This window comes from Zootermopsis nevadensis, unplaced genomic scaffold (assembly GCF_977971745.1).
Source record: "Zootermopsis nevadensis isolate Lab colony 2312 unplaced genomic scaffold, Znev_1.0 Znev_ptg000015l, whole genome shotgun sequence".
Lineage (NCBI taxonomy): Eukaryota > Metazoa > Arthropoda > Insecta > Blattodea > Termopsidae > Zootermopsis > Zootermopsis nevadensis.
Genome location: NW_028259147.1, coordinates 7,555,123 through 7,582,147, shown reverse-complemented (window position 1 = coordinate 7,582,147; position 27,025 = coordinate 7,555,123). Strand labels below are relative to the sequence as shown.

Below are 27,025 nucleotides of genomic sequence, written 5' to 3'. Positions count from 1 at the left end.
CAGAGAGGAAGCGGCTTGTACGCAACTCGTTATATTATGTGTCGAAAATACATGAAGGAACTTAATATTTACTTTATCGGTGTGGAATAACAAATTCACGCTACTTATTTCACACGCCGTACACCCTCCAAAACAATTTGTGCAACCATGCCCGTATTACTGATATAAAACATTTACGAGGCGTGGCACAGGGGATCGCGAAGGGGACTGTACAGTAATAAAATTAAAAGAGTACACTGCTTATATTAAATTTTCCTGCTGTAGTCACTCAACGACCGTCCATGCCCGTTTGTACAGTTCTCATCTGGGCTGCGATATTTCTTTTGTACACAGAATGGTGAACGAAAACCATTGACTGCAAATCGGGTTGTAACCTGCTTGTAGGTTATGTGCCAACAGTAACAACAAAAACTTATTATACTATAGGTGTAGTTTATTTTTACGTTGATGACTGTCAGATTATTCTGTAATGTTGTGTTCTGTGTTCAGATTTCAACAGGGATTTAAATTTATTTTAATGTCGAACTGCCTTTAGAAGGAATTACAAAAGATGTTTAAAGATGAAGATCAACTACCTTCAGCAACTAAATACGTACACACAAGAAATGTTTGTGATGCGGTTCCTCCAATAGCAATTACTTATGAAAAGGCATCCCCAGTCCATATTTATTCATCAGATGGTAAAACAAGTGAATGTAAATTCAAGGTAACGTAGTTTTATAATACAGCATACCTGTAAAACATTTTGGTTTATACTAAAATTGTTTGGGAACCTTTTTGTATGGAGTTCCAAGTTCGTTCATTGTGGCTTATGAAAAGTCTGTGTTCCGTTCATTGTAACTTCTTTGAACATAGTTATTCAGCAGTTCAAGGAATTCTTTGCTGTTACACCATCCAAGGATTCTTGCTACGTTTAAGTCGAGTTTAAGTCCTCAAATCTGTTTTAATAAAACAGTTTTTAATTTTATCAGCCCATTGTGACCACTTTAAACAAACTTATATAACCATCAGGAACAGAACATTGATACACATAGAAATGCATCCCATACGTCCCAGTGATCATAATGTGGAACAAATCAGTATACAATTTTATTTGTAATGCCATGTTAGCTGGCCTAACATGGTTAATATGAATTTTCTGCCCTTGTTAGCAGTATTTGGATAATATGACTCAAGTAAGTTTCCATATAATAGACCTGTCATCCTTTCCTCACATAATTCATCTTACAAATCATTTTCTGGAGGCTTTTGTTTTTAGAGAATTGAGCAACTGAATCCATAATCTATTTACATAAACCAGTGTACTCCAGGTTATATTTAGAGAGAAGGTAGCACTAATTTTAACTCATTTCTTTACCATGTGTGCAGGCTGCATACATTATGACCTAAATACAATAAACTGCAGGAAAGCTACAACTGTCACTCATGAGGCAGTACTGTATACAATTAGGAAAATTCTTTGAGAAGAAAAATAAAGATGGCTATTGATCCAACAGACCTGTGCACAAAGTGTTCAAACATACACAGTTTGCACTGTTACTGATAGAAAAGGGTATTTGATTCTTCCATTTCACTAGCAGGTTGTAGTTTTGTGCTCATTAAAATGTTTTCCATTTGCATGCTTTGACTAGTAAGAAACTTTTTTGGCATAAGTCAAAGAAGATTACTTATTGGGAAACAGATGTAGTATCCTTAAACAGAAATGTTCTGCAAATTTTGAGAATATATTTTGGGGTCTTTCAATTGATTTTATAGTGAGATTTTGAGTAAACAAAATCATCAGTATCTCAATGAGTAAATATGTTATATATATTACATTACATTTTAATACACTATCCTATAATTTTATGATTTTTAGTATGTTCCTGAAGATGAGTTTGAACAAATTGTTAAATATGTTAAAAGAAAGAAGAAGAAAAAACATGAAGATAAAGAATGGTTAGAGTTTTTAAGAGAAAGGAAGAAGGAATGCAAATGTAATAAATACTCTGAATCTGTAATGCCATCAGTCTTAAGTAAAGCAATGCAGAATGACCCTAAAAAGTTTTATAATGCAGATCTGGATCTGCCTGGGTATGGACATATGCAAGATTGCCAAGAACATTATGATGCAGTTTCCTTGAAGGCTGTTTCAAAAACATATAGGAGAACAATGTTAGATGTTTTGGATGATATGGCAAAAAAAGACGTACATGGAAGGGAAGATATTGTTTCATTCTTACATAAACCCAACAAGGAGCATCTACAAATGGTAGAGACCTTATCAGAAACCAAATATATTAACCACAATAATAATACATTATTAGAACCTATTCAGGAAGAGCCTCTTTGTTTGCCAGACAGCCAGTACTCTATGCTGAATGGTACAGAATGTATTTATCAACAGTGGTCATTTGATATGAACAAAAGTTACAGATCAGACAAGCCCAAATCTAACCATGAACATTATCTACCTGAAAAAACTTCATATCATGTATCACAACCAGCTGTTCCCAAACTGCACCACTGTGGAACAAATAAGGAAAGTATTCAGTCACAAAAAATTAGAATTATATGGAAAAAGATGGATGCAGCTTTTGATGGCATACTCCACCTCTATGGCAAGATTCCTGAACCAGATGGCATCCAGGACTTTCTGAGGCGACGTGAGAGGGAAGCCGAATTTTCTTCTCGCTTTACCAGAAATTATCTCTACCCACTTAAACAACAAGTAAGGGAATGATACCATCAGATGTTTATTGGAATGTAATGTAGAAAAGAATGTGTGAGATTTCAGGTTCTGACAGGGCATGTCCCAAAAGACATTATTATTCTAGAGAAGAATATGTTTGTAATCTTGTGTAATTCTGTGTTTGTCACTGTTTACGTAGTGAGACCATTATAACCATACCTTAGCAAACTTGTATTCAAAAACTATTTCTGATGTAGTTAACATTTTATGAAATACAAAGAGAGTTATGCATAATATAACTGTAAAACTAACTACCTACTTAACACTGTGATACCAGAACCCAAGGATGAATACTACTAATGCCAATATAATGACTTTGTCAATGTTCTAATGGGTTGTGACACTATGTGGACTTGTAAGTAAGTAAGTATATATTAAACTGAAGCCGTGAAGATGGAGACAATGTTTCTCTGAAACACTGGTATCTACCTACAAGGCCATATAGCACACAGACTAGAAGTACATCACCATGAGAATCTCAAATCTCACATGCTGATCTGGTTTTATGTTTTTGTGTACAGTAGTCCTTTGCCAACTGCAGTTTTATAAACTGTGGATTTCAGTTATCTGCTGTTATACATTTTAGTTGATTTTGCCACATGCAGGATTTGGTTTTGTGTCTATGGTTTTTAATTTGTGTGCATGTAAAAAACTGGTAGTGCAGGAAGATGGTGAGTGTAATCATTATCATCAGTGTCAGGTCATCAACATAGACAATCTCAGCAATCTGTTATTTTAAGGGTAGATAAGAAAACTGGTGAATTTATTGTTTTAATTTGTATACAGCCTGAACACGTATTACTTTTAAATGCTTTTTATTTTGATGAGTGTTAACAGTGGCTGCATTTCCCCTAACCCCCAGTTTCCCACAACGGTCTTGCCAGCCAAAGTGTTTCTCAGGAACATGACCTCTACAGTTGATTAGTGATTGCTGTATGTGAATAATTAGTGATATAAAATACATGTGATTCATGTTATATGACCAGAGAACGTGTTCCCACTTGCTGATATGAGATAGTTCTTCAGAATGTGTAACATTTTTTAGGTATGTGAGCTCAAGAAGCAGATAGGAGAGTCATCAACACTGTCTAGAGCACAGCACACACGTCATCAGGCACTGTGTAAAAAACTGGTTGTAGCTCATCAGACAGCACTTCAAGGCCTACAGGTGATGGAAACTAAAGTAGAATTTATGGGAAAACTTTACAATAAAATATCCAGATCACAAATGTTTTGAGTTCATAAATATTCTTGCATCCCTAACACAAATGAAATCCTGAACAAATTTTTGAGCTTTCAGTTTTGGTTATTGTTGCAGGCATATCTTCATCACATGCTACATTCTGTGCAATGTGCTGCTCATAACAAGTTGAAAGATCTTGTGCATTACATTAATGAAGTTTCTAGACTCTGCAAATTCATAGGAATTGTGGTTGCAGTTTCAGCATCTGAACCAGGGCCAGATGTAAGAATGCTACAATTATTATCTTTTCATTAACAAACATTCCATGGATCAGAGTCCTTGCAAAGCTAATAGTCCCCACTTTTTATGGAACTTAAAAGTTCATAACCATATTCACAAGAACTTGCCATTGGACCCTACTCTGAACCAGATGAATCCAGTCCACATGTTCACAACCTTTATCTGTAAGATCCATATTAATATATCCTTTGACACATTCATCGCACTGAAAATGAATGAGATAATTTCCAAGCCTTATACATATTTTTCTGTACATTGTTGGACTGATATATCTGATGCAGAAAGGTATTATAGTGTTTGTATTTCCAGTCTGGTTATGACAATACATATAAAACAAACATTATTATGAAACTGGGCCAGAATATTAATATAAAGTACCTGGAATCTCACATTATATTCTTTGTTCAGCATTTGAATGTGTGTTATATTTTTTTCTCTACAGAATGCTGAAAATAAATCCAAAGCACTCCTCCAGCTGATCAACAATAAGCACTTGATCAATAAAACTGAAGGTGATCTGCTTATATCTCATGATACACCTGTCAGTGTAATGTGTGCAACTGGTGAGAGAGAATGGGAAAGCAGTTTACGAAAGCCAAGACAGACAAAATTTTCCATTAATTCAACAGAAAGAGAATCTTCTGTTAGCAAGAAAATTTACCGGGAGTCTGCTTCCAAGCTTGCTGTAGCAGTATGTGGTTATCCTTACAAAAAACAAGGTTCTGCAACATTTAGGAACAAAAGATTTACTAACTCCAAAGTTATTACTAAGGTTTGTAAATGTTGACATGTGTTTCTTACAGGTTTCTTTTTTTTCATTTTAATCTCTTTAACAGGTAAGACAAATACAGAAACACCTTAATATCATATTCTTTATTTTAAAACAATGAACAGGCATACTGTACTGTATCTGAGTTGTGTTTAGGAAGTAAAAATGTTTGGTAAAAGTGTTGTATCTAAGAACTGCATCATGAATCTGTATTGGGGGCATGGAGATTAAGTTCAACACTCTTAATCTCAGCATTAGCTGGAGGTAAATAGCTTCATACTCTGTCCATTTGATCCCCAGGGAAGGATCTTCTTGTATCCACTGGATAGGATAATAGAAGGGACCCTGAACCTGGATGGTGTGAATAAGAGAAAGATTCTAGCCATGTTAGGAATGTCCAGCTCTTAGCCAGTCATTTTACTTACTGACCTGTAGAGAGTACCATTTGAAATGCAACCTAATAATGATCACATACTACAGTACAAAAATGAAATCAGAAGCAGGTCTACCCAGGTCTTTCCCAACCTCCCCTAAAACACTATTAACTAGGCTACTACTCATTTTGTTTTTCAAAAGCTGTGCAGGTGAAAACATGATATATTCAAAGGCAGAACACATGTTCATTGTCAGACATTGGTTTGCATCAAAATTGTTTGCTACAGTTTGTGAAGCATTTATCAATCAATATCATGACAAGAACTTATCAAATAAGACAATACTCTAACTTATAAAAACATTTTGGGACACATGAAGTGTTTGCAACAGGAAACATGTTTGGCATCAGACAGTGTTGACAGGTGTAAAGTGGTTCTGTAAGTTTTTCATAAGAAATAAAAACTATTTACATTTTGTTATATTGATGTCACAAAAGCTTACAAATACTGTTGTGGTTAGGATTGTGTTTTAATGGAACAATCCTGTATTCATGCATTGAGGACATACCAAGTTCAAATTTTGGCTGAGGCTGTCTGGTTCAATTCTTGATTGAAATATTAGATGTCCTGAGACTTATCACTGAGTTTCTGCATTCCATGTAGGCAAATGCTTAGATGGTACATTGAATTATGCCATTACCATTTCTTCCCCAGTCCTTTCCACCTCATCCACTTCATAATCAGTTTCTCACATAACTCAGTACTAAATAACATCTGCAGTTGATTCAGCGCTGTTAAAATAATCTATGACTCAACCAGCCAACTGACCACTATAATTTTAAATGTAATATCAAAGTTAATGTATTCTGCAAGCAGTATTTTGGGGTTTTATATCTATTACATAGGTTCAAAGTCACCTCCATGTAGAAGAGGTACTCTTAATCTGAGTCAACCCAACTAGTCAAGAATGCAGAACCTGAAGGAGCAATTGCTACTGCCATTCCTGACAGTCACTCATTTAATTTCTAATATTAATTTAAAGGATGAATCCTGCTATGAAACATGGATCAGAATTAAAGATGCCATGTGAGTTGACATCATGCATGGACATGAGAGACCTGTCTGATAAAATATCAGAAATCTGTGAATAAATGTTCCAGACCAAACTGGGATCTCTGCTACAATATTTTGTAGACAAGTTAGAAGCGGGGGTAAGAAGATAATGTAATGGTGAAGTACAGTTGTTCCTATCCCTAAGCACTCAACAGCTGAATGCTCAACCTTACCCTGCAGATGGTTTACCCCCAGTCTATTGCCTGGAAAGGTGGGTTGGCCCCAGTAGATTTGGATGTGGTGTCAGATAATCTCTCTCATGCCAAGAAAAAAATGTTGGCCATCCAGTCAGCCACTATACTGACATACGAGTAGCTATCCCATCTCGTAAGATAATGTAGACTGTAGAGAATAAAACAGATTAAAAAGAATGGAGAAGTTTAGTGAACTGAGTAAGATCTGTGACTTATTTTCATACTTTAATGCTTTATTTGTGGGGAGAAGATTCTTTTTCAATTTCTGAACATGAACATTTGTCTTCAAATTACCCTCTTGACAGGAACTTGTACTTATACGTAAACAAAAATGTAGTGAATGTTCCTTACACTTATCCAACTAATTTGTACTAAAAATTCCGAGTTTTTGATAGATATTTAGTTCATAAAGAACCTTCATGATTTTATGGAACCTGAAGGTTAGTGACTGATATTATGAAGACTCATAATGGGACTGTCTTGAACTGAATCAATCCATTTTACAATGATTTCCTAACATGTTATAATGAAGATGAGTCTTCCGTGATGTTGCACTGTGTAGTCTCGTAGGAACTGACTGATGTTTGACAGGTGCTTATCATCACAGCATGACAATTTCCAGGTATATCATGATTTACAGGTCTGTGTATGTGCCCGGTTGTCATTCTTAAGGAAGGTCTTCAACCCAGAAATTAGTTGCTGATTAAGAATTAGAGGAAGTCTCTGTTGATAAAACTACACTTCCCACCTCCTCCAGTGGTTACACAGCATTTTCCAGGAACATAACTTCTATGTTCATCACCATATACTTGTGGTTTTGAAGTTGTAGTGATTGCGATGTGTTATCAGAGCTCTGAAAAATGGAGGCTTCTGGGGCCCATTCTGTACTTGGTATTCTAGCAGTCCTGCATCTCAAATTATGTGCTTATGAAGTCTGCTTTGTATTCACTAATTCAGCTAAAGCCCTAGTCTAGAACATGTGAAGCAGCCCTCTCCCCTTTTCTTTAACAATTCAGGCTCTTTACCAGTCCCAATTTTAATACATAGCTCTTTAAGGTACAGTGTCCAAATCCATTTCAAAATTATCATCCCATTCAAGCCTTGGTCTTCTACATGGCCTTCACCATGATTATTGAACATACCCATACATACTACCTGCAACCCATCTCATTCAGCTTCTGCTACTGAATGCCTTGTACTTTGTGAATTAACAAAACAAATTAAATTACTACTACTTTTTCTGCAGGTTTCTCAAGAAATTGAAAAAAAATTAGATGGGCCACCATTAGCATCTATGGAAGACATGAAGGTAATACAAGTCAAAAACATTGCCTCTCAGCCACTGCAACAAAGTGAAAGTGACAACAGTCTCCTTGCCACACGACGACAGGCTGAAAGGAAGTGAGTGAAAATTCCATACATTTTCATAAAGGCTTCTTTGACACCCCACATCATTTTGACTTATGTAAGAGGTCAGACATCTCTTCCATGTCAAGGCATCAGGACTATGTTGCTCTGTGTTTGAAGCTTTCTGACTTATATTTTTCATATTTTATGTTGCACAGATTTTAACACAAGTTTTGCATTTAACTTACCCTCAGGAACATCAATTAACTGCTAATAAAGAATGAAAGGAAGCCTGTACTGATGCCTCTACTCCATTCATTGCTCCAATGAACCTCCAAACTCCTTATAAATATTAAGTGCATCACTTGACTGTAAGCATTAACGGTACTGATATTACATGTCTTTAATGTGAACTTTACACAGCGCTGTACAAGGCCTGATCAAATACCGACATTGAATCTGTGAAAACTAACATATGACTAACCATAAACTTAAAATGATGGAAACACTAAAAAACTTGTGTGGTTCAATTTTGCATGAACTAGTAAGTTCTGGTCATTGCCTTTCTTCTCACAAAATTTAATGCACATAGAAATGGTGCTTTTGAACACTGTTATATCATTACTAGAACATTACTTTAAACACCGACTTTGAATGATCAAAGCAACGGAATGAGTTGTACACATACCGAGGCATGCAGGAACATGTAAGACCACACTGACCACAAATGTGTTCCTGTACAATTTCTGTATGGCAAAATAACCTTGATACCACAAACAGGAATTCTCGATCAGGCACCAGACACTTTCCCTTTCAAGCATGTTAATGAATTGCCCATAATTATATCACCACCTAGCCAGGTGTGCCACACCAAGCAACGCAAAGGTCAACCCCAGAAAAAAAGTGACAGTGGAACCACGGTTCCGGAGAATTTGACGTAAATACGTCTATACGGAAAGGAAGTTTATATATTGGCTTTTATTCTAAATATTTCCTTTATACCCGCTTTACAATTGAGTAAAGTTTGATTAAGACATTGCTTATTTAACGCTTAACATGGGTCTGTGGTAGATGAATGTAATGTAAAGTAATGTATTGTAATGTAATGTAACGTTTCCTAGGTAACAACAATGCTCAGTAAACAGATGACGTTTCCTAGGTAACAGTAATGCCGAGTAAACACGATTTTTGTATTCCCTTATACGTTCAGCATTGGTTTTTGGTATTTTTTTGGGAACTTTAGGTTCATTATCTAATACTTCAATTTTTTTACATTTTCTGTAGTCTCATATATTCTGCTTTATGGAGTCTTTTAACATCAATCTTGTACATAGTATGACGCAACAAACTAACACAACAACAGATTACTTAATAGATAAGTACTTGTGATATTGTAAAACGTTTTTACCAGCACAAAATTATCTACTCCACGACACACTTCTTCTACAAGCGAATCACAGCTCAGCTCTTGCCGCAATAACGAAAGTAATGTAACACAATAATGCCAAGTAAACAGATGACGTTTCTTAGGTAACAATAATGTTGAGTAAACAGATGACGTTTCATAGGTAACAATAATGCCGAGTAAACAGACGACGTTCCCTAGGTAACCATTGTTATCGGATCTTTATCATTACACTTTTTTGCCGAATGACCCTTCCTTATAGACGTATTTACGTCAAAAAGCCTGTCTTCTGGGTTGTACCACCATATAGTCTGGTAGAAGTTTACCATTGTTTCAGAAGTCCTTGCTGCCTCCATCATCAGGGCAGTGAGATTACTCATGTTGGCAGCAAGGGCCCTTGAAAATGCCTGAACAGCACTACAACCCAGAAAACAGCCATCCTAATATATTTTTTGTGTTGTACAGCAAAAAACTTGTACTCTTATTTTGAGGAAAGAACACACAATGAAGGTGTTTGGAAACAAGAATATTTGGGACTAAGAGAGAAGTGGAAGTCTGATGACAAATTAAAAAAAGTTGACATGGGAAATGCATGTAAACTGCAGTGAGAAACAAGAAATCAACATGAAGATGGCTGTTTTCTGGGTTTTTACGCCGTGTAGTCTGGTAGAAGTTTACTATACGTATCGTAAAAGATCAGGAATGCAAGATAACACATAACGAACAAAAACGTATAACAAACATCTTGGAACGGAACTCATTCGTAAACTGAGAGCTGCCTGTATATATGTAAGGGAATGGGGAAGCATGAATGTAGGCATTGTTCATTCTACTCTAGGAAACCTAAAATCATTTGATTTTATTGCAGAATCATTAAAATAGGGCCTCAAAATGCCCAACTGATTTGCTTACCACCAGATGAGGAAGATACAAGAATAAATCATCATGAAAGTGGACTGAAAAGTGCATTAACTTTGCCCATGACAGACATGTGGTCTGCTATAGTTTATCGCCAGAAATTCCACGGTTATATGCAATTTAATCCTATGTACAGAGGTACACCACCACCATGGGCTATGGTTGACAGGTAATAATTATTATTTTAATACAAAATTTTTAGTACAGTGTTTTTCAACACAGTCCACAACTTAAATTATGATGGTGTGCAAATTATAGTTAGTGTTATGTACTTTAAAACTAGTGATATTTTTAATATCAATTTTTAAATTTGCCTGTTACATTTGTGATGGCAATCTAAATCAAGTATTCACACTTTGAAAACTGCCACAAGAGATGAACTATATGTTATTTTTGGACTTTTTCTATTGAAGGATATTGTGCAGAAACCCACAATCAAATCACACTTCACTAGCACCTATTTTTAAACACTTCTATTCTTGTTAAAATTATTGCAGTAGACAGGTTTGTTCTTCAGCTTCATAAGATACACACCATAAATGGTAAAATCCTACTGCATTTGGCTTTGTTAACAGAGAAATTAACATGGCAGCAACCTTTTAGACTAAATAGAAAGATTATACCATGGAAGGTGAAAACAATCTAAAATGGATCTAAAATGTAAAGATAAGAGGTCCTAGTCTGGTGAGTCTGATAGAAGGGTCTAATCCCAACCCTGGATGAGTTTCAGCAGTACTGAATGTCAGCTAATACTTGACCTTGTAAAGACACCAATTCATTAACAATCAAGTGAAGTGAATCCTGGAAAATAACATCACAGCCCATTCATCCCCATTCACAGTACAATTTCATTGCATGCCGAATAAGGTTCAACCAACCCACCCTACCACACAACTTAATTTATGAAATATGTTTTCAGGTTATCAGACCATCTCATTGATCAAGTATTGCAAGAAGTGACAAGTGAAATGGAATTGGTAATTGAGTCTTTGATAAAAAATATTTTTACCCTAGAATTTGGAGAGGAAAAGGTATTTCTAGGCCAGTCATAAGACAAAGACACTTGTATACAGACACTAAGCTTTATTATCTATCATTCACTTTCATGGGAACCTTCAACACACCTACTTAAATTATCAGTTCTAATTATTTCCTTTCATGCTACTACTAAGCATAAAATGTCAACCATTCTTGTTGCAGTACAATAATAAAAATTGTACATGTCAAGATATGCATAAACATTTGAGTTACAGCTAATAACATTAATGAGAACTTAATTATGTTGTTGTTTTTAATGTTTAGACTGTCCTGCATGTGGAATTTTTAGAGGAAACATGAAATGGCTAACCTTCACATGACATAAAAGAACTTGACATTGTTAACGTTGGTAAACTGTGTAAGATTCATATTTTAAAATGAATAAAATATTCAATGTGAAACATACTTATCACTGCTCAATCAAGCAAAGCCATTCTATTACTTCATCACATAGAAAGTAAAACTAAAGAATCGATGTCTAACTACATGAAAACAAAAGTGGCCATTCATTTGTTGCAGGCAATGTCTAGGATAATAATTTTTTATATGATGTAACACTGACTTGCATGTTTGAAAACACAAACAGGAGTGTAAGTTTATGAATTTCTAAGATAATAATCTATTTGTAGTTAAATGCTAAACTGCAGACATTTAAATGTCATTGACTTTGATATTTGACAAATCACAGTAACCATTTCAGCAGAACGATATCAAACCTACCAGTATGACAGGGCCGGAAAATTCAGTTTTTAGTTCACCAGTGTTAACCAAGAAGTTATGTCTGATAACACGGTGCTGTCTGTACAGTAAAACATCACTGTGAACTATGAGGGAAAAGTGTGATCTGGATCAGGCTATAATTTTAATTTGCAAATTAATGAATTTTCTAATTATAATTAGAAAAAGCTGTCCCACTGTATGCCATATTGGCGCTTGCGGGGAGAGATGGTACAGCTCCTACTCATTCTTAACCTCAGCACTAGTTGGGGGCGAGTGTTTAGCATCACACCCTGCCTGCATTTTACCCCTGGGAAAGGACCCCAGTACCCATTGGATATCATTTAATATATCACAATATATTAAAATTATTTTACTGAAGCACAAAACAGAAATTGAGTTATTTTCAATTATATGTGTGTGGACATTGCAGAACTTGTACTTCCAAAGGTGATGTCATGACTATAAGCTGTAGAACATGATCTGAGAGTTACATGTGACACTTTTAAGACACAGAAAAGTATTTTAGGACTTACATTGTCAGAAACCTTCACTATATAAATGTCAACAAATGAGTGGCAATAACCATGCAAAATCAACTGAGCTAGAACTGACCACATCAGCAAGGTTTTTCTGTATGCATGTTCAGTCTTTGCAGTCCAATGAAGGGAGGCTAACACCACACGTAAGTTCTACTTGGTTCAATGTCAAAGCAACCTCAACACCGAGTTCCATATTATTTTTGCTCATGTGGAGACTCACTGCCATCTGCCATTTCAGTTTTTCAGAAAATGGTCATGAGAAACACACTTGTCAATACAGATTTTCATACTTTTGATACAAATCATTCTGAGGGCCACTGTAAGTTAATTTCCCCCAAAGTACTTGGAATATACAACACTGCCACCCCTCCTTCCTAAATGGAAAACATTTAGGTTTCTATTTGGGACAATGAATCTAAGCATTGAACTGAGGTAATTTTTACATGGACAGAAGTTAACACAAATGATAAAAATGAGGAAGGTCCTATTGAACAAAAGACTACACTGCAAAAATATTCTATCTTATTTGAAATTAAGATTTCCATGATTTGTAACACACTTCTACTGCAGAGAATATGACGCTACATATTAGTTGGTCCACCTCTGAACACAAAAGCATCCAAAACATGCATATAACTTACAGGATTTTTTAAACTTTGATATGTTACACTGACTGCAATCTAAGTTACTTATCACTGTCTATCCACCAAGCATTAGACACAGATGACCTATCCATCTTTGCAGAGAACAATGTGCCAGCTATGAGTTTGATACTTACAATCCACTTGTCTAAAAAGCAATTTTAATGCACTCATAAAAAAGTTTTTTCAACATCTGAATATGGAGTATGTCAAATTCCATGTCAAACCATAATATTTTTGGGGAGAAAAACTTGCAGTCAATTTTAAATTTTATAATGTGCCAAATAAATCTTGAAAATGTTGATACACAGATTAAAACAAGGCATACACAAAGATGGAAATTAGTGATGTATGTAAAAGTGGGTTCCCTGAGAAGCAGTTACTATTCTATACCCCACTGAAGATACTCTGTCCTGCTCACTGGTTGTCAAATTCTGCTGTATGGAGCTAATGACACGAACTTAATCCCTCGGAGTGGAATATGGAGTCTCACTCACAAGGCAACATACACGTAAACTTGTGGCCAATTGTTTATACTTCAAGTTGTCACCAACATGGCATAATAATGGTAATCTCTGAAATGGATCTCATAACTGCTGGCAAATAAATACAAATAAACATTGGCATGAGTAACTGCCAGGTAACAGCACCACTGCAAATTTAAATAACTCACATAAGCAAGCAGCAGGAAACTTAAATATCAACAACAGGGGGTTAAAAAAAGAGAGATTTCATATTCCCATCCCCAAACCTAAAAAGCCCTTCTCCTAGTAATGAAATTTTGACTGAAATGGTGTATTGTCTAAATGCCAAACACAACAGTATAGTTGGATTGTATATACATTCCCAATTCTTACATTTATATGCTCTAAAAACAGCAAAGGATCATACCATAGAATAAAGAGTCACAGAAAAACACTTCCCAAATAGATTATATCCACGGGCTTAGTCAATAATGCCAAGTGCTACTAAAACTTTTCTCATGTGGCTTTCAGGACCTCAGTATTACAATTCTCCCCTAGAATAAGGTTAAGATAGATTTCTCAAATCTAACAAGACAGAAAAAAAGTTACATACTATACCACCATTTACAATCTGCACAGCCCTTCACAAGGAATGACCATAAGCTTAATAAAATATTGCATGCTGTGTAGCATTAGTTACTTAAAGAGGTTCCAAAACTGTCAAAAGGGACAACAACATCATTAGGATAATAGGGTGGCATTAGGCAGCATTATCTTCTCAAATGCAATGAAAATACTTAGGAAAAAGTTCTCTCTTACTACTTTACATCCATACAGTACTTATGACTGCACACATTAAAAGGAACAAACAAAGTTTCTGTGGTTCTTCAATCATAGAATATATTCAGAGATCCTGCAAGTGCTGCTTTGGCTGCTTCTTTCTTGGCATCCTTCTTGTTTTTGGCTGGAAAGAAAGCAAATGAAAATTTATTTGTACAAAACCTCTAACCTATTGCCAAATGTCAATGTATCACTTCATCTACAATATGGACAATCCACCAAACATTCCATAAATTTCTATGAAAAATCTCAGAAACTGAAGTGAACAAGAATGTACAAGAAATTAAGAACAATGACATACTAGTGATGAAGGCCAAGTATTTTAATAAAAATTACAGATAAAAAATACCTAATGGAATTTTACAACCGGGTTGCAATAAAAACTGATAAAGTTTCCATTTCTAATTGCATGCACAGAAATGAAATATTTTTTCCAAAATGGCAGCTTTATGAGCTGAGTGTATGTTGGATTTGATGCAAATCTACTGCTACCACATACCTCAAACTGTCAAGGAACTGAGTACTCCCCTCCCCTCTAGCTGTCCTGGCCAAAACTTAATCCATACTACTATTAGATTCTTTGCAAACGTGTTACTAATGGAAGATTCAACAAAATATTTAAATAGCTCCCTATCAGAGGTCACTCTTTTCTGTCCTTTGACAGGGACTTTGAAAAAAAGTCCAACATAAAACAGATACGGAGTATATACTAGAAGAGTACCACAAATTCATCAAGCAATAGAGCAGAAAAGGGAATTTTTCAGTAACCATGTGCAATGAGAACTCAGCAGAGTATGAAAGTTGGTGGCCAAAATTTTGTTCCGAGATGTAATTCAGGGTATTTTGATAAAGAAACCATGGTTAGAATTAAAGTGTCAATTTTGCTTTAGAAAAACTTGCTCTATTTTATAAAATTCTGAAACTTAAGAACAAAGATGGCTCTCTTCTGGGTTGTAGTGCTGTGTAGTCTGGTAGAAGTTTACCAGCATTTCAGAGGTACTTGCTTCCTCCATCATCAGTGTGACAAGTAAGCTGCACGTGTGAAATCAGTTTGCTATAAGAACATGACCAGTGGGGAGTGGAGTGAGAATTGGGCAAGGGCTTGCTAAACAATAGGAACAAGGATAGAGGCAGCAAAGACCTCTGAAACATCTGTAAACTTCAAGCAGACTACACGGCATGACAGCCCAGAAGACCACCATGAATCCCACATTATAACAGTTTTTCTCACTTTGCCAAAAGTGTGGTTTATGTGACATGTGCCCTTTCATCTCCATGCATTCAACTGTGCACATCTCGGAACAAACTAATGCACTGTATTCTCACAATGACAACATTTAAGCCAACCAAATGGGACATACAATTACAATTTCACATGCACTAACAGCGTTTGAAATCAAAGAGTAAACTATGTAAGAGCTAAGACAGCTCAGTCATGACTGGCCATAGGGCAATGAACACTGACCAATTCCCACTTTGAAAGGTATTATTCTCACTGTCATGTCCAGTCCAGTTCTGGGGCATCTCATGTCTCCTATCTAATGGGTCATGGGGGAGGATGCCTCCTTTCCCAGAAGTAAAGTAACTGACTACAAACTCCACTTGGAGCTTATGTTAACGCATGGCGCTTTACTGTCACTTACCCCACGATAGTCTTACCTTTACACTAATAAACAAAATCTACTATACATGTGAGAAATAAGTAAATACTTTAAACATAGGCAGAGGATTTTTCCCCTAGCCTTTGCGTCCGGACCGGCTCTGTGGCCCACTCAGCCTCCTATCCAACGGGTACCGGGGTCCTATTCCGAGAGTAAAGCATAGCTGGGGCGTTATACTGACCACTCACCCCATCTAGTGCCAAGGTCAAGAAAGAGTAGGAGCTATACCTTCATTCCCCCCAAATGACCTACTTGACGCGTAGCAGGATAGCTTGTAACATAGGCGGTCTAGTAGACAAGTGATATGCATAACCCCCTCTTCACGAGTGGAGCATTGGTATTTAGTACACAGATATCTCTCATGTCTTTGTTTTCCGCTGCTCCACTGTTCATAGTATGATTACTAATTCATCTGCTTCGTCATTACTGACTATTTTATAACTTACAGTACATAAATGTATTACCAGTAAAGTTTACATCAAATTAAAACGTATATTTTTCAGTCTGCTCATAGTGCAGCATGACTTCCCAAGCCGCATATGTCTCAGGGACTTAAATCTCGAGTACCGCACTTAGAGAAGTACTAACCAACTCCAGTGTATGACTTTCCATCAACAGTAACCCCCAGCGTGAAAGTGAGATTTGGAGGAGTTCCCTCCCGACTGATCTCAGTAAACTGTATTCCAGGTCTCATCTGATTCAACAGCATTACAGGATGACGATCAGTAGGGTTTTCTGGAATTTTCTTCATTGGAGCAGGAGCTGTTTGAATCTATGGACACAACATTTCTAATTACACAAATGAAATCAAATTACTGTGAAAAGTTCAGTGACTGGTTATTTAACTAAGCTGTATCAAGTCCTTAAGTAATAGCACCAAATAAGATATAACTCATTCATCAACAGTAGGGAGAAGTGCCATGGCTTGAAATACCATTCTGATTTGTCTGCAGGGAATGAAAAACCACAAGAAATTGCAATCACATTTGCCTCTTCTCAGACAAAGACCTGAACCAAGTCAGATTTGTGAACTTAAAGTAACCTGCTTTTACAGTATCATGTGGTATAATAAAAACATTTCCTGTACTTGCTACAAAGTAACACTTCTGCAGTCAGCAGTGATTCCTTTGCTTGAAAATGCTAATCATTTGATGTTAATTACATAAAAAATAAACTGTTACAGAAAACAATGACATGTTACAATTTCCTTTAAGAAAGGAAGAAAGAGTAGAACTTAAATATCTGAGTGGTTTTAGAAGTTCAAAAGTGGAATGACCTCTACTGACATCATGTTTAGGGCATTGTTTTCCAATGTGGAACTAGACAGAATTACACAATGCAGTAGCTGTTTAAAAAACTGGCCACCTGCTCCATGTACCTTTCAGAATTATGTTCTGGAAGTAAACAATTATTTTATCTGTACTCATACATCAATTCAAATCATATAATGAACCCATATGTATTATTGGATTGTGTGAACTTCAATTATCAGTTGCTCAGGGAATTTATATCTTCCATGGAAATGAATCACTAGAGAAGGCGAGAGTTAATTTCACCATCATGATCAAACTCAGGGGTTCAAACACAAAAATTTACTGTTAGTGGGATCCTGGGCTGCAATTAACATATTATTTCAGTTACACATGTTTTCTGGCACTTTGTGCTGGACACATGTGCAAGACATAAGAGATTTCCAATTCGCATATTCAAGTCCAACTTCAGTTTCATCCAGTCATAACCCCGTATTTATTTACAATTCAATAAATAGTTTCTCATTGTGGAACTGTAACATCTAAAATTTATGTCCCAATCTTCACTTTACATTTCTCACAGACCGTTCTTCACATGAACATTCAATGTCCCACTGTGGTATCACACACGACATTTCTATACAGGGAATAACTGAACTGAATGGTTATGAATATATACTGCACAGGTCAAGTACAATGGGAGTTAAGGAATACATGTGTGTGGATCAACTCCTGACATATAATTTTGTTTCACAGCCATACTATCTAGAACACTAAATGGTAATTTTGGGACAAAACATTAAAAGTGTAAAGATGGTAAGCATCTTGCGGGGAAACTTGACAAGCATGTCTAGTTTAGAGGATATATTTCAAAAATAATGATTATAAAAATTACAGCATATACACTAAGAAAGAGTGGTGTAAGGCTGCATCCTGCAATGTAATTATCCCATTATAATGACCTACTGGGAGATGAGCTGGCAAGATCAGATGAAGGCAATATCTGAGTGCAGAGCCAGACTGAATATAGGAAGTGGAAATATAGGGAAAAAGTTCAAAAATCCACTTATTCAAGCTACAAACTACCTACCTGTTTGGTGGCTGGAACAGCTGTTTGTTTTGGAATGGGAACATGAGTCCCCTGACTCTGCCAATCAGTAAACAGTTTGTACAAAGCAAATGATGCCAGGCTACCCCATGGGACTTCATCCTCAGGAGTTTCTGACCTTCCTGAATCTGACATCTCATCAGATCCCTCAGTATTTGCAGTACTTCCTGTATCATTGTTTGTATCCTCCTGCACTGGTTCAGGTAGCTCAGAACCTTCTACTTTTATAGCAGCCTGTGCCATTTTCTCTAAAAGAAGAGCTTTGAGGGCATTTTCAGCAGCATTCTGCTTTGCTAATGGCTTGGAAAGACCTTGACCAGTATGGATCTTTCCATCTACCTGTGAATCAAGAAAGAATATTTCAGTGATGGCCAACAAACACATCCATTAGGTCCCTAAATTTCTATAAAATGTAATCTGAGTCTAAGAAATTACATGGCAAACAACAATTTGATTATGAAATATTCTCACAATCACCCATCAATACTTTCATAGTCTGACAGCAGATGTTTTCATTCACAAACCATTTCACTTACCTTCACACATTTAGTCTGACTTTGGGATTCTGGGCTTATTAATTAAAATGACACAACAGTATGTTAATTACAGGTAGCCCTCGATTTACGCTGGGGTTGTGTTCTAGGATGAACCCGCATAATCTGAATCGGCGTAAATTGAAACTCTTTTATAATGTAAATCAATGGGAAGTCAATGACATGTGTTCCCAGCACCCAAACATTGACGAGTAATATAATGGCATTACATTTAAAGCTCTGAAATAACGTCAATAAAATAAAGTGAATTTAAAAAATATATTTTATACACTTACAATAGGCGATTCGTTGGTCTCCGCTATTGACTGTGATTCTTTCATGTGATTTATGTGTACAGTCATCTCTACTGTTATGCAATATTTGCATTCATGTAAGACGCTGACCTGTAGAAAATCGCGTAGTAAAAATAATCCCGGTACCTCCGTAGAGATTAAATTAGTCCTTTGAATAAAGCGCCAGGAATGAAACTGCATGAGAGCAAACTCTCATATGCAAAAGTTTGCATTTCATAAACAGTTTTTACCGATTCATCGATCTCACTGGAGCAAATTCGCTTTAACGAAACATACGTAATTGCAGAGATGACTGTATTTATAATTTTTATTCAAAATCAGCGATGTAAGAATTAAGATTTAGTATAAGAAGCACTACGAGAAACATTGTAGAACATTATAAATAATAGTAAAATTTTTTTTCTTTCACTTTTTGACATGCTGGTTTCAAAATCGGCGTTATTCTGGATCAGCGCAAATTGGATCGGGGCAAATCAAGGGCTACCTGTACACATTTTCTCACCATAAAAAAAGAGTTCAAATATTGGATATTCATACTTACCTCTGCATTAACAACAAACATTGTTTGTGTTAGAGCATTTGTATGTTCTTGGAAAGTAAACTTGATGCCAGTCTTTAATTCATTGAGAACCATAATGGCATTTTTTGGCTGCAAAAGCTTCCTGAGGCGAGCGTTTTGACGGCGCTTCTTCACCTTCTTATTTATCTTGACTGGGGAACATTAAGAATGACAGTAATTATTTTTAATTACAAAGTACCCAACATCTCCAACATTTGCGGCATAATGCATCATACTTACAACCAGGCATTTTCTTCTTCAGCTGCCAGCTTTTAACTTTTGCTGTCTCTCCACCTCCCTCTGTTGGACCTTCACTACCTACTTCCACTTCCATACTACTAGAAGGCGTAGGAGCTGCAGATTCAGCTTTTATGGCAGCTTGCATTAGCTCTGGCTGCTGCTGTGGAGACGGCTGTTGTTGTTGCTGTTGTTGTGGCGGCAGTGGGGGCTGCTGTTGTTGCTGTGCCGGTGTCGGTGACTGTTGCTGATTCTGATACTGCAATGACAGCCAGCAGGGGATATACCCACACAAACACTTCACCGGATTTTGCACTCGGGCACAGGCCAGAACGCCAGCCAGATGCACGCAAACGCCGCCGTCCTGAGGCTCACTTCATGCGGCTGATAAGGCAATTCCACATTGGCAGAAAAGTTAATGTGTGCTCACAGTGACCGTCAGTTCGTGGTATAGATCCTTATGAAAGCGGGCATCTGTGGAGCATTCAGCTGTTTTTTTTTCTTTCTGTTTCAAAACGGAGCCTACCATGACAGGACCAGATGATCAATAATAAAGTACAGCAGGATATTATACTGGGAAAGGAACTGTACAAAAGTGAATTTCATTGAGAATATCAGTTTCATGCTCCACAATTAGCCTGAAAGACTGCATTTATTCCAAGACTAGACTGGTAAGAGCAAAATAACTTTGTCTACCTTTTGGAATGCCTTAAAAGCAACCCTGAAGCAACACCATTTATACAACTGCACTCGTTGCTGCAGCACCAGACCATTACCAGAGCGCATATCCTCAGCACCAATGTATAGCTATTTCAACCCTGGGATATGGGAGGGATGGGGAAGAAACAAACAAATCTGAATCATATCATTGCAATCAACACAATGGAATCCTGATTCATCCATCACCAACTGTAAAAGAAGACAACCCAGAAATGATGCAGAACTAACAACCTATGTGCAAGACATATACACTCATATACAAAAGCTTGCATTATCCCCCAAGCTGTCTGCAAGTTTTGATTCCTTTGCATGTTACAAAGAAACAACAGATGAAACCATACATTTTATTCTGCAGAAAATTAGGAACAATGAGTTAATTCACAATCACTCTTTGAGCTTATATGAAACAGCTTAGAATTCTACCAAAACAAATTCTTAAGAACTGGGAGAAAAAAAAATTATACAATCCAATGGATTGCTTCTGGAATAAATTCAAAGACAGCATTCCTTGAGGTTTAACTTCTCCACTGATTCAGTAATTTCCAGCATCTCCTACATGCAGAATGCAAACATTTCATTTAAAGCAAGTGGAAATTTTAAATGCTTTGACAGCAAGCTTCTCTTCAAAAAAAAGAAGAAGAAAGCCTCAACCAACAAAAATCAACATTTAGACTTCAAAAACAGTTTTACAGGTTAAGATACCATTACACAACATCCCATGAATTTGGCAATGTATTACTTAGAACATGCAACAGGTCACTCAAATGACAAAATACAGAAATTGGTCTGGGTAAGACACCAGACTGTCATTCATAGGTTCCTGGATCCGATTACTGACCAGATGTGTGTTGATTTTTCACCGAAGACTATAACCTTTACCTCCACCAGAGACAAAACTATGGAAAAGTAAAAAATACAGTGCCCCCACCATGGTTCAGAGGTCACATTAAACAGTAGGCCCCCTTTGCAAACATCATAATGATCACACCACCATAGGAGTACTGCAATCCATCCTAAGAGTGCTCTCATAGAAAATTCATAAATAGATTCTGGATTTGCAAAAGGTTGGCAGGGACAAGGAAAGATAACCATAACAAATCATCACCTGAAACCCACACCCAACCATAACAAAAAATGGCAGTACCACTTCCAGAATAGTCTTTGGCTGTTGAAGAATCACTGGCTGCCCACCCTAGACTGAGTGAACAATTCTTGGGTTATTTAATGATTCTACACTCAACCACAATGCATGATGCCAGCCTATAATAACAAACTAAATGGGGACCTATGCAGACTAAAACTGAAATATAACTATATCTGTTCACAATCCTGCATCATACACAAAATGTACTTAAAATTGTATGGCTAATTCTGTCCAGTTCATAACTTTCACCTGAAAGGTTACAAACATTCAATAACATCAATAAAAAGCTTGCCTGGGTATTCCAATGGGAAGAGGAATAGTAGTGGATATTTATATGTATTTTGAATGTTTGTATCAATAATCCCAGGTTCTAAAAGCAGTAACTCCATGGAGCAGAGTAGGCATCTGGCCAAAATTGAAATCTGAGCTCTCTCAAACACAAAGGAGTGCCATCAGTGAACAGCAACACTTGTTATGTACCACCACTACCACCACCACAAATAGTTTGCATATGCAATAAATGAACACCAAGACCTATGAGAGATGCCAAAGTGCAAAAATTCCAATTTGAAGCACACCACTTAACTATTCTCAGGAACACAATTTCACCAGTCACAGTTCTGCACCACTTCTGGCAACTGTAATAAAACAACAACTACATTAAAGTAATTATGAGTAACACATCTACATACCTGCTGAGAAGAATAGCCCTGTGGAGTAGAGCCACCAGATGACGGTTGCTGGGTCTGGGGCTGGGGCTGGGACTGGGTTGTGTATGCAGGTGTGTTCTGCTGGGTGGAATATCCAACACTAACTGTCTGAATAGGCTGCTGCGTGTTGTAGCCATGCTGTGGCGGGTTTGGCCCAGGAGACTGCTGCATTCTCCCTGGGACACTTCTTTGTTGCTGATGGTACAACACTTGTGCAGACCCCCGGCCAACACCTGCCATGATCAATGAGACCTTACCAACTCTCTGGGAGTAAACTCAGAAACTTAAAAAACTAATGCTCACCACTGGTCATAAACCCAAGCCACATCTACCTCCCACCTTCACAACCATGTCATCCTACCTTTACATACAAAAATTGTCCTCATAACCATTCTCTAAGATTCGCATCCAGTCTATCCACTTCATACACTCACACATAATCTCTTACATCCACATCTACCCTCACAACAATGTCATGTGTCATAGTACACATTTACTTATTCATCGTCACACAAAACTATACAAGCCTATCTGCAATAGTTCATTAATAATTACTATAGAACACAGAGACAGTATGTGGACATGTAATCAAGCTAAAGTTAATCTTCCAGGTCATGCCTGGACCTAAGGATAATGTGGCAGAAGGCTTGAGAAAACTGCATAATGAGCTCCATAATTTGTACTCTTCACATCAAGGCAGGTGAGACAGGCATAGCATATATGAAGCACATATGCATATGAGCATATATATATAAATATACATGATATATAACAGATGCATACAAAATTTTGTTTGGAAATTCTGAAGGGATGATTCCAGTTGGAAAACCTCGGTACAGATGAAAAGATAATATTTAAATGGACCTTAGGGTAACAGGGTTGGAGAATATGAATTGGATTGGTTCAGTGCGCAGCTTTTGTGAACATGGTAATGAACTTTCAGGTTTCATAAAACTTGGGGAATTTCTCGACTAGCTTATCATACTATTCACTCCTCAAGAAGAGATCTGCTCAATTGAGTTCTTTAATTTAAAATCCTGCATTCTCAACCTAGAAAACTATCTTAAGATTGATGAAAGACCCTTGGGCTACAAGCCGTGTCAGGTGGCTGAATAGTGAATACACCATATCCTCTGCCAACGTTTCGAGAGCCATCTCTGCTCTCATCCTCAGAGCAGCTGCGTAACAAACTGGTCCTCTGTAGCACACTCACCAATGGGAACTGGCAGTGGGTGGCAGGTACTAGCACAGTGTTGCTGGTGGCCCGTCTGTTGCTTTGTTTCGTGCTGACCAATAGGAACCGGCAGACGAGGTCATAAGCTCGCTCTTACTGGCTTGGCCTTCCGGGTAGACAGCAGTTTTGTCATAGGGGACCAATTTGTTATGCAGCTGCCCTGAGGAAGAGAGCAGAGATAGCTCTTGAAACGTTGGCAGAGGACATGGTGTATTCACCATTCAGCCACCTGACACGCCTTGTAGCCTGAGAGTCTTTCATGAACTTCAATCGCCATGAAAGCTTCACTTTATACAATCCTAAGATTATTCTCAACAATGCTTCCTCTATCATACGGCTAACACAAAAAACTTGGCCCAGACTTTCCAACTCAGTGTTTAATTCTAATAATCATTTTGTATCAATTAAAATAAAAGTGAAATCTTTTATACATATAAAGAGGTAAATCTTCATGTCACCTATTACAAATTATCCACACCCCCAATTATGCAATTTAAATCAATATTTAATTAACAGGCAATGAGGTTCTGATCAGGTAGATTAATTTGTATAATCTAATATAATCCACTCAATTGCAAAGTAATCATATGAAAAACTTATTCAGGAATGGCTATTGTAAGAAAACAAAATTTCAATTATGGTACCATCAGGGTTATAACCGAACAAAAGGAATTTCAGTATGCAAAGATGCAAGTGGTATCACACAAGCCATACATTAAATGTGCCAATATTCAAAATTAGGACAGCAGTCACAAACAAACACATATACCAATAACGCCATTCTTTTTGTACATTAATTTACATTTAAATGTTCACAATAAAACAATGCATATTTCTGCACCCTTCATAACTTCCCCTCAAAAACCTTTAATTAATATTTCTTGCTATAAAAATGCCAACATATAAGTCTCATAATTGATTATAATGTAAAAAACTGGTTAAAAATTTGACAGTGGAACCATGGTTCCGGAGAATCTGACGTAAATACGTCTCTGTAATGTAATGAAATGAATGAAATGCAATGTAATGTAATAATTCTCATATAAGATAAGTACTTGTGATATTATGATACCACCAGCAAAAAATTATCTAGTCTACAAGCGATTCACAGCTCAGCTCTTTCCGCAATAATGAAAGCGGATTGTTGACGGCAGTAATATAACACAACAATGCCAAGTAAACAGATGATGTTTCCTAGGTAACAAAACAATGCACGCAAGCTGACCATTGTTTTCAGTCTATATTTACACATTGATATGGATCTTACACGTTTTCCTTTCACTTTTTTGCCGAATGACCCTTCCGTATAGACGTATTTACGTCAAAAAGTTAGGTTTACACCATATACCTGTCCATGTGAACTGTATTTATGGGCAATCATGCTGTTACCCATAGTAACAGCAAAACAAACACTTGGGACATGGGCCACCAGTAGCTGGCAAGATGCCATGACTACACCCACAACTGCAATTACTCTTTAAACAGAGGTGAAAACATACACAGTATCATGTTCTAACACACTTATCCCCTAACCTGCAACAGATTTCAAACTTTATCATAAATATTCCATAAATTTAACCCTAGCAATTATTTTCTGACACTACCCCATCCTTACTGTGAAATCAAGAACACAATAGGGCACCAACCACTATAAATGTAGCAGGACACTGTACATGCATCAATTTCAATATTCCCAACCAACAAAATGGGGCATATAAATATTTAAAATAAGAAACAAAATCCTTAAAACATACGTGTAATATACTGCCATTAATGTGTGGCAAAAAACAAAAATTATTTAAAACAAAATGGCATAATTCTACATAAAATGGGTAATCTGGTCACCCTACATTACGTACCTCCTTCAATTCTTGAACAATAATAACCAAACATTCCCAATGCCAGTGATAGTAATTTCCAAGTTGTGGCTAGTTCATACATATTTATTATATTTCATGGATCCATAAGTTAGTCAGATGACAGTATGATTCAATACATATATACAAGTACAATAAAACCCATTATAAAGATTTTGCATAAAACAAACAGTGCTCATCTGAAGTAGTGAAACGTTACAAATAAATCCACTAGTTACATCAGAATGTGAGGAAAATCTTTTACACCAAACCGTGGTCTTCAAAAAATATCAGACACTGTTAATAACCCCCTGCATGTACTTATGCAAATAACCTTGTTTCACATTCAATTCATACTGTGCTACATTTTTACACAATACAAATTTCAAACCCTAATCATTACAACAATGAACATGAGGTATTTTCAGAATCATGATACGGTACTAACATAATATGGGCTAACACATCAATGCATGCAAACCACGCAATGACTGAGTTTTATCGTGGTTTTCCTCAGCCTCTCCAGGCAAATGCCAGGTTATTACTTTTAACTAGACCACGCCCCGTTTTCTTCCGCATCCTCAGTTCATTATCATCACTATCATTCGACCATATGCAGTCTTAGCTTCTGACGTTGTCAAACAAACAATTAATAAAAATTAAAAATAACTTTTCAGGCGCCACTGTACAGGCTCCATCGTTAATACACCTCAAAATATTACAAAATGGAGCAGCACACTTCGACTTTTTGATTAATGTTACGGCATTCACTACACGTAATTTTCAACAAGTCACGTTGATTATATGCCTTCGAAATATAATTTAAATTCATCTCAAACATTAATCAACGTCCATGATTCCCATTCTGACTTACCCATTCCTTGACCGGTCTGTCTTCTCGTGCTGTACGACATTACACACGAAATTTCTAAGCTAATTGATATCTAAAAACCTCAAATAGAACTGTAAAGGTTGGTAAACATTAATTCAACAATTTATATGAAAATGAGACGTACAAATATGCACTGTATTTATGAAAAGAATTTCTTATTGATTTCACTTCCTCTTCGCACATCCACGAACAGGGAGAGAGATCATTAACGCTTGCTCGTTCATCGAGCCA

At 36.7% G+C, this 27,025-nt stretch overlaps 2 protein-coding genes across 11 annotated transcripts; one reads left to right on the top strand and one right to left on the bottom strand.

Moving 5' to 3' along the window:
• The first annotated feature begins 250 nt into the window (after positions 1–250).
• LOC110840645 (uncharacterized) lies at positions 251–11,777 on the top strand. Of its 6 annotated transcripts, XM_022085815.2 has the most exons (9): positions 251–380; positions 490–706; positions 1,859–2,710; positions 3,777–3,899; positions 4,050–4,196; positions 4,657–4,986; positions 7,911–8,065; positions 10,285–10,503; positions 11,254–11,777. In XM_022085815.2, the coding sequence occupies exons 2-9, from the start codon at positions 551–553 to the stop codon at positions 11,384–11,386; spliced, it is 2,115 nt and encodes a 704-aa protein (XP_021941507.1). In that variant the 5' UTR covers positions 251–380; positions 490–550; the 3' UTR covers positions 11,387–11,777. The 6 variants fall into 6 exon arrangements, with proteins under 6 accessions (XP_021941507.1, XP_087205340.1, XP_021941510.1 ...); XM_087349214.1 differs by having other exon boundaries at positions 267–706; XM_022085818.2 differs by lacking the exon at positions 251–380 and having other exon boundaries at positions 566–706; positions 2,416–2,710.
• LOC110840648 (double-stranded RNA-specific editase 1) lies at positions 11,398–26,980 on the bottom strand. Of its 5 annotated transcripts, none has more exons than XM_087349225.1 (8): positions 26,777–26,980; positions 24,026–24,206; positions 22,795–23,045; positions 20,242–20,497; positions 19,984–20,153; positions 18,578–18,934; positions 16,826–17,009; positions 11,398–14,700 (listed from the first exon to the last, which is right to left on the bottom strand). In XM_087349225.1, the coding sequence occupies exons 3-8, from the start codon at positions 22,981–22,983 to the stop codon at positions 14,624–14,626; spliced, it is 1,233 nt and encodes a 410-aa protein (XP_087205351.1). In that variant the 5' UTR covers positions 22,984–23,045; positions 24,026–24,206; positions 26,777–26,980; the 3' UTR covers positions 11,398–14,623. The 5 variants fall into 5 exon arrangements, with proteins under 5 accessions (XP_087205351.1, XP_087205352.1, XP_021941516.1 ...); XM_087349226.1 differs by lacking the exon at positions 26,777–26,980 and adding an exon at positions 25,102–25,173; XM_022085824.2 differs by lacking the exon at positions 24,026–24,206 and having other exon boundaries at positions 26,777–26,976.
• Between the last annotated feature and the right edge of the window lie 45 nt (positions 26,981–27,025).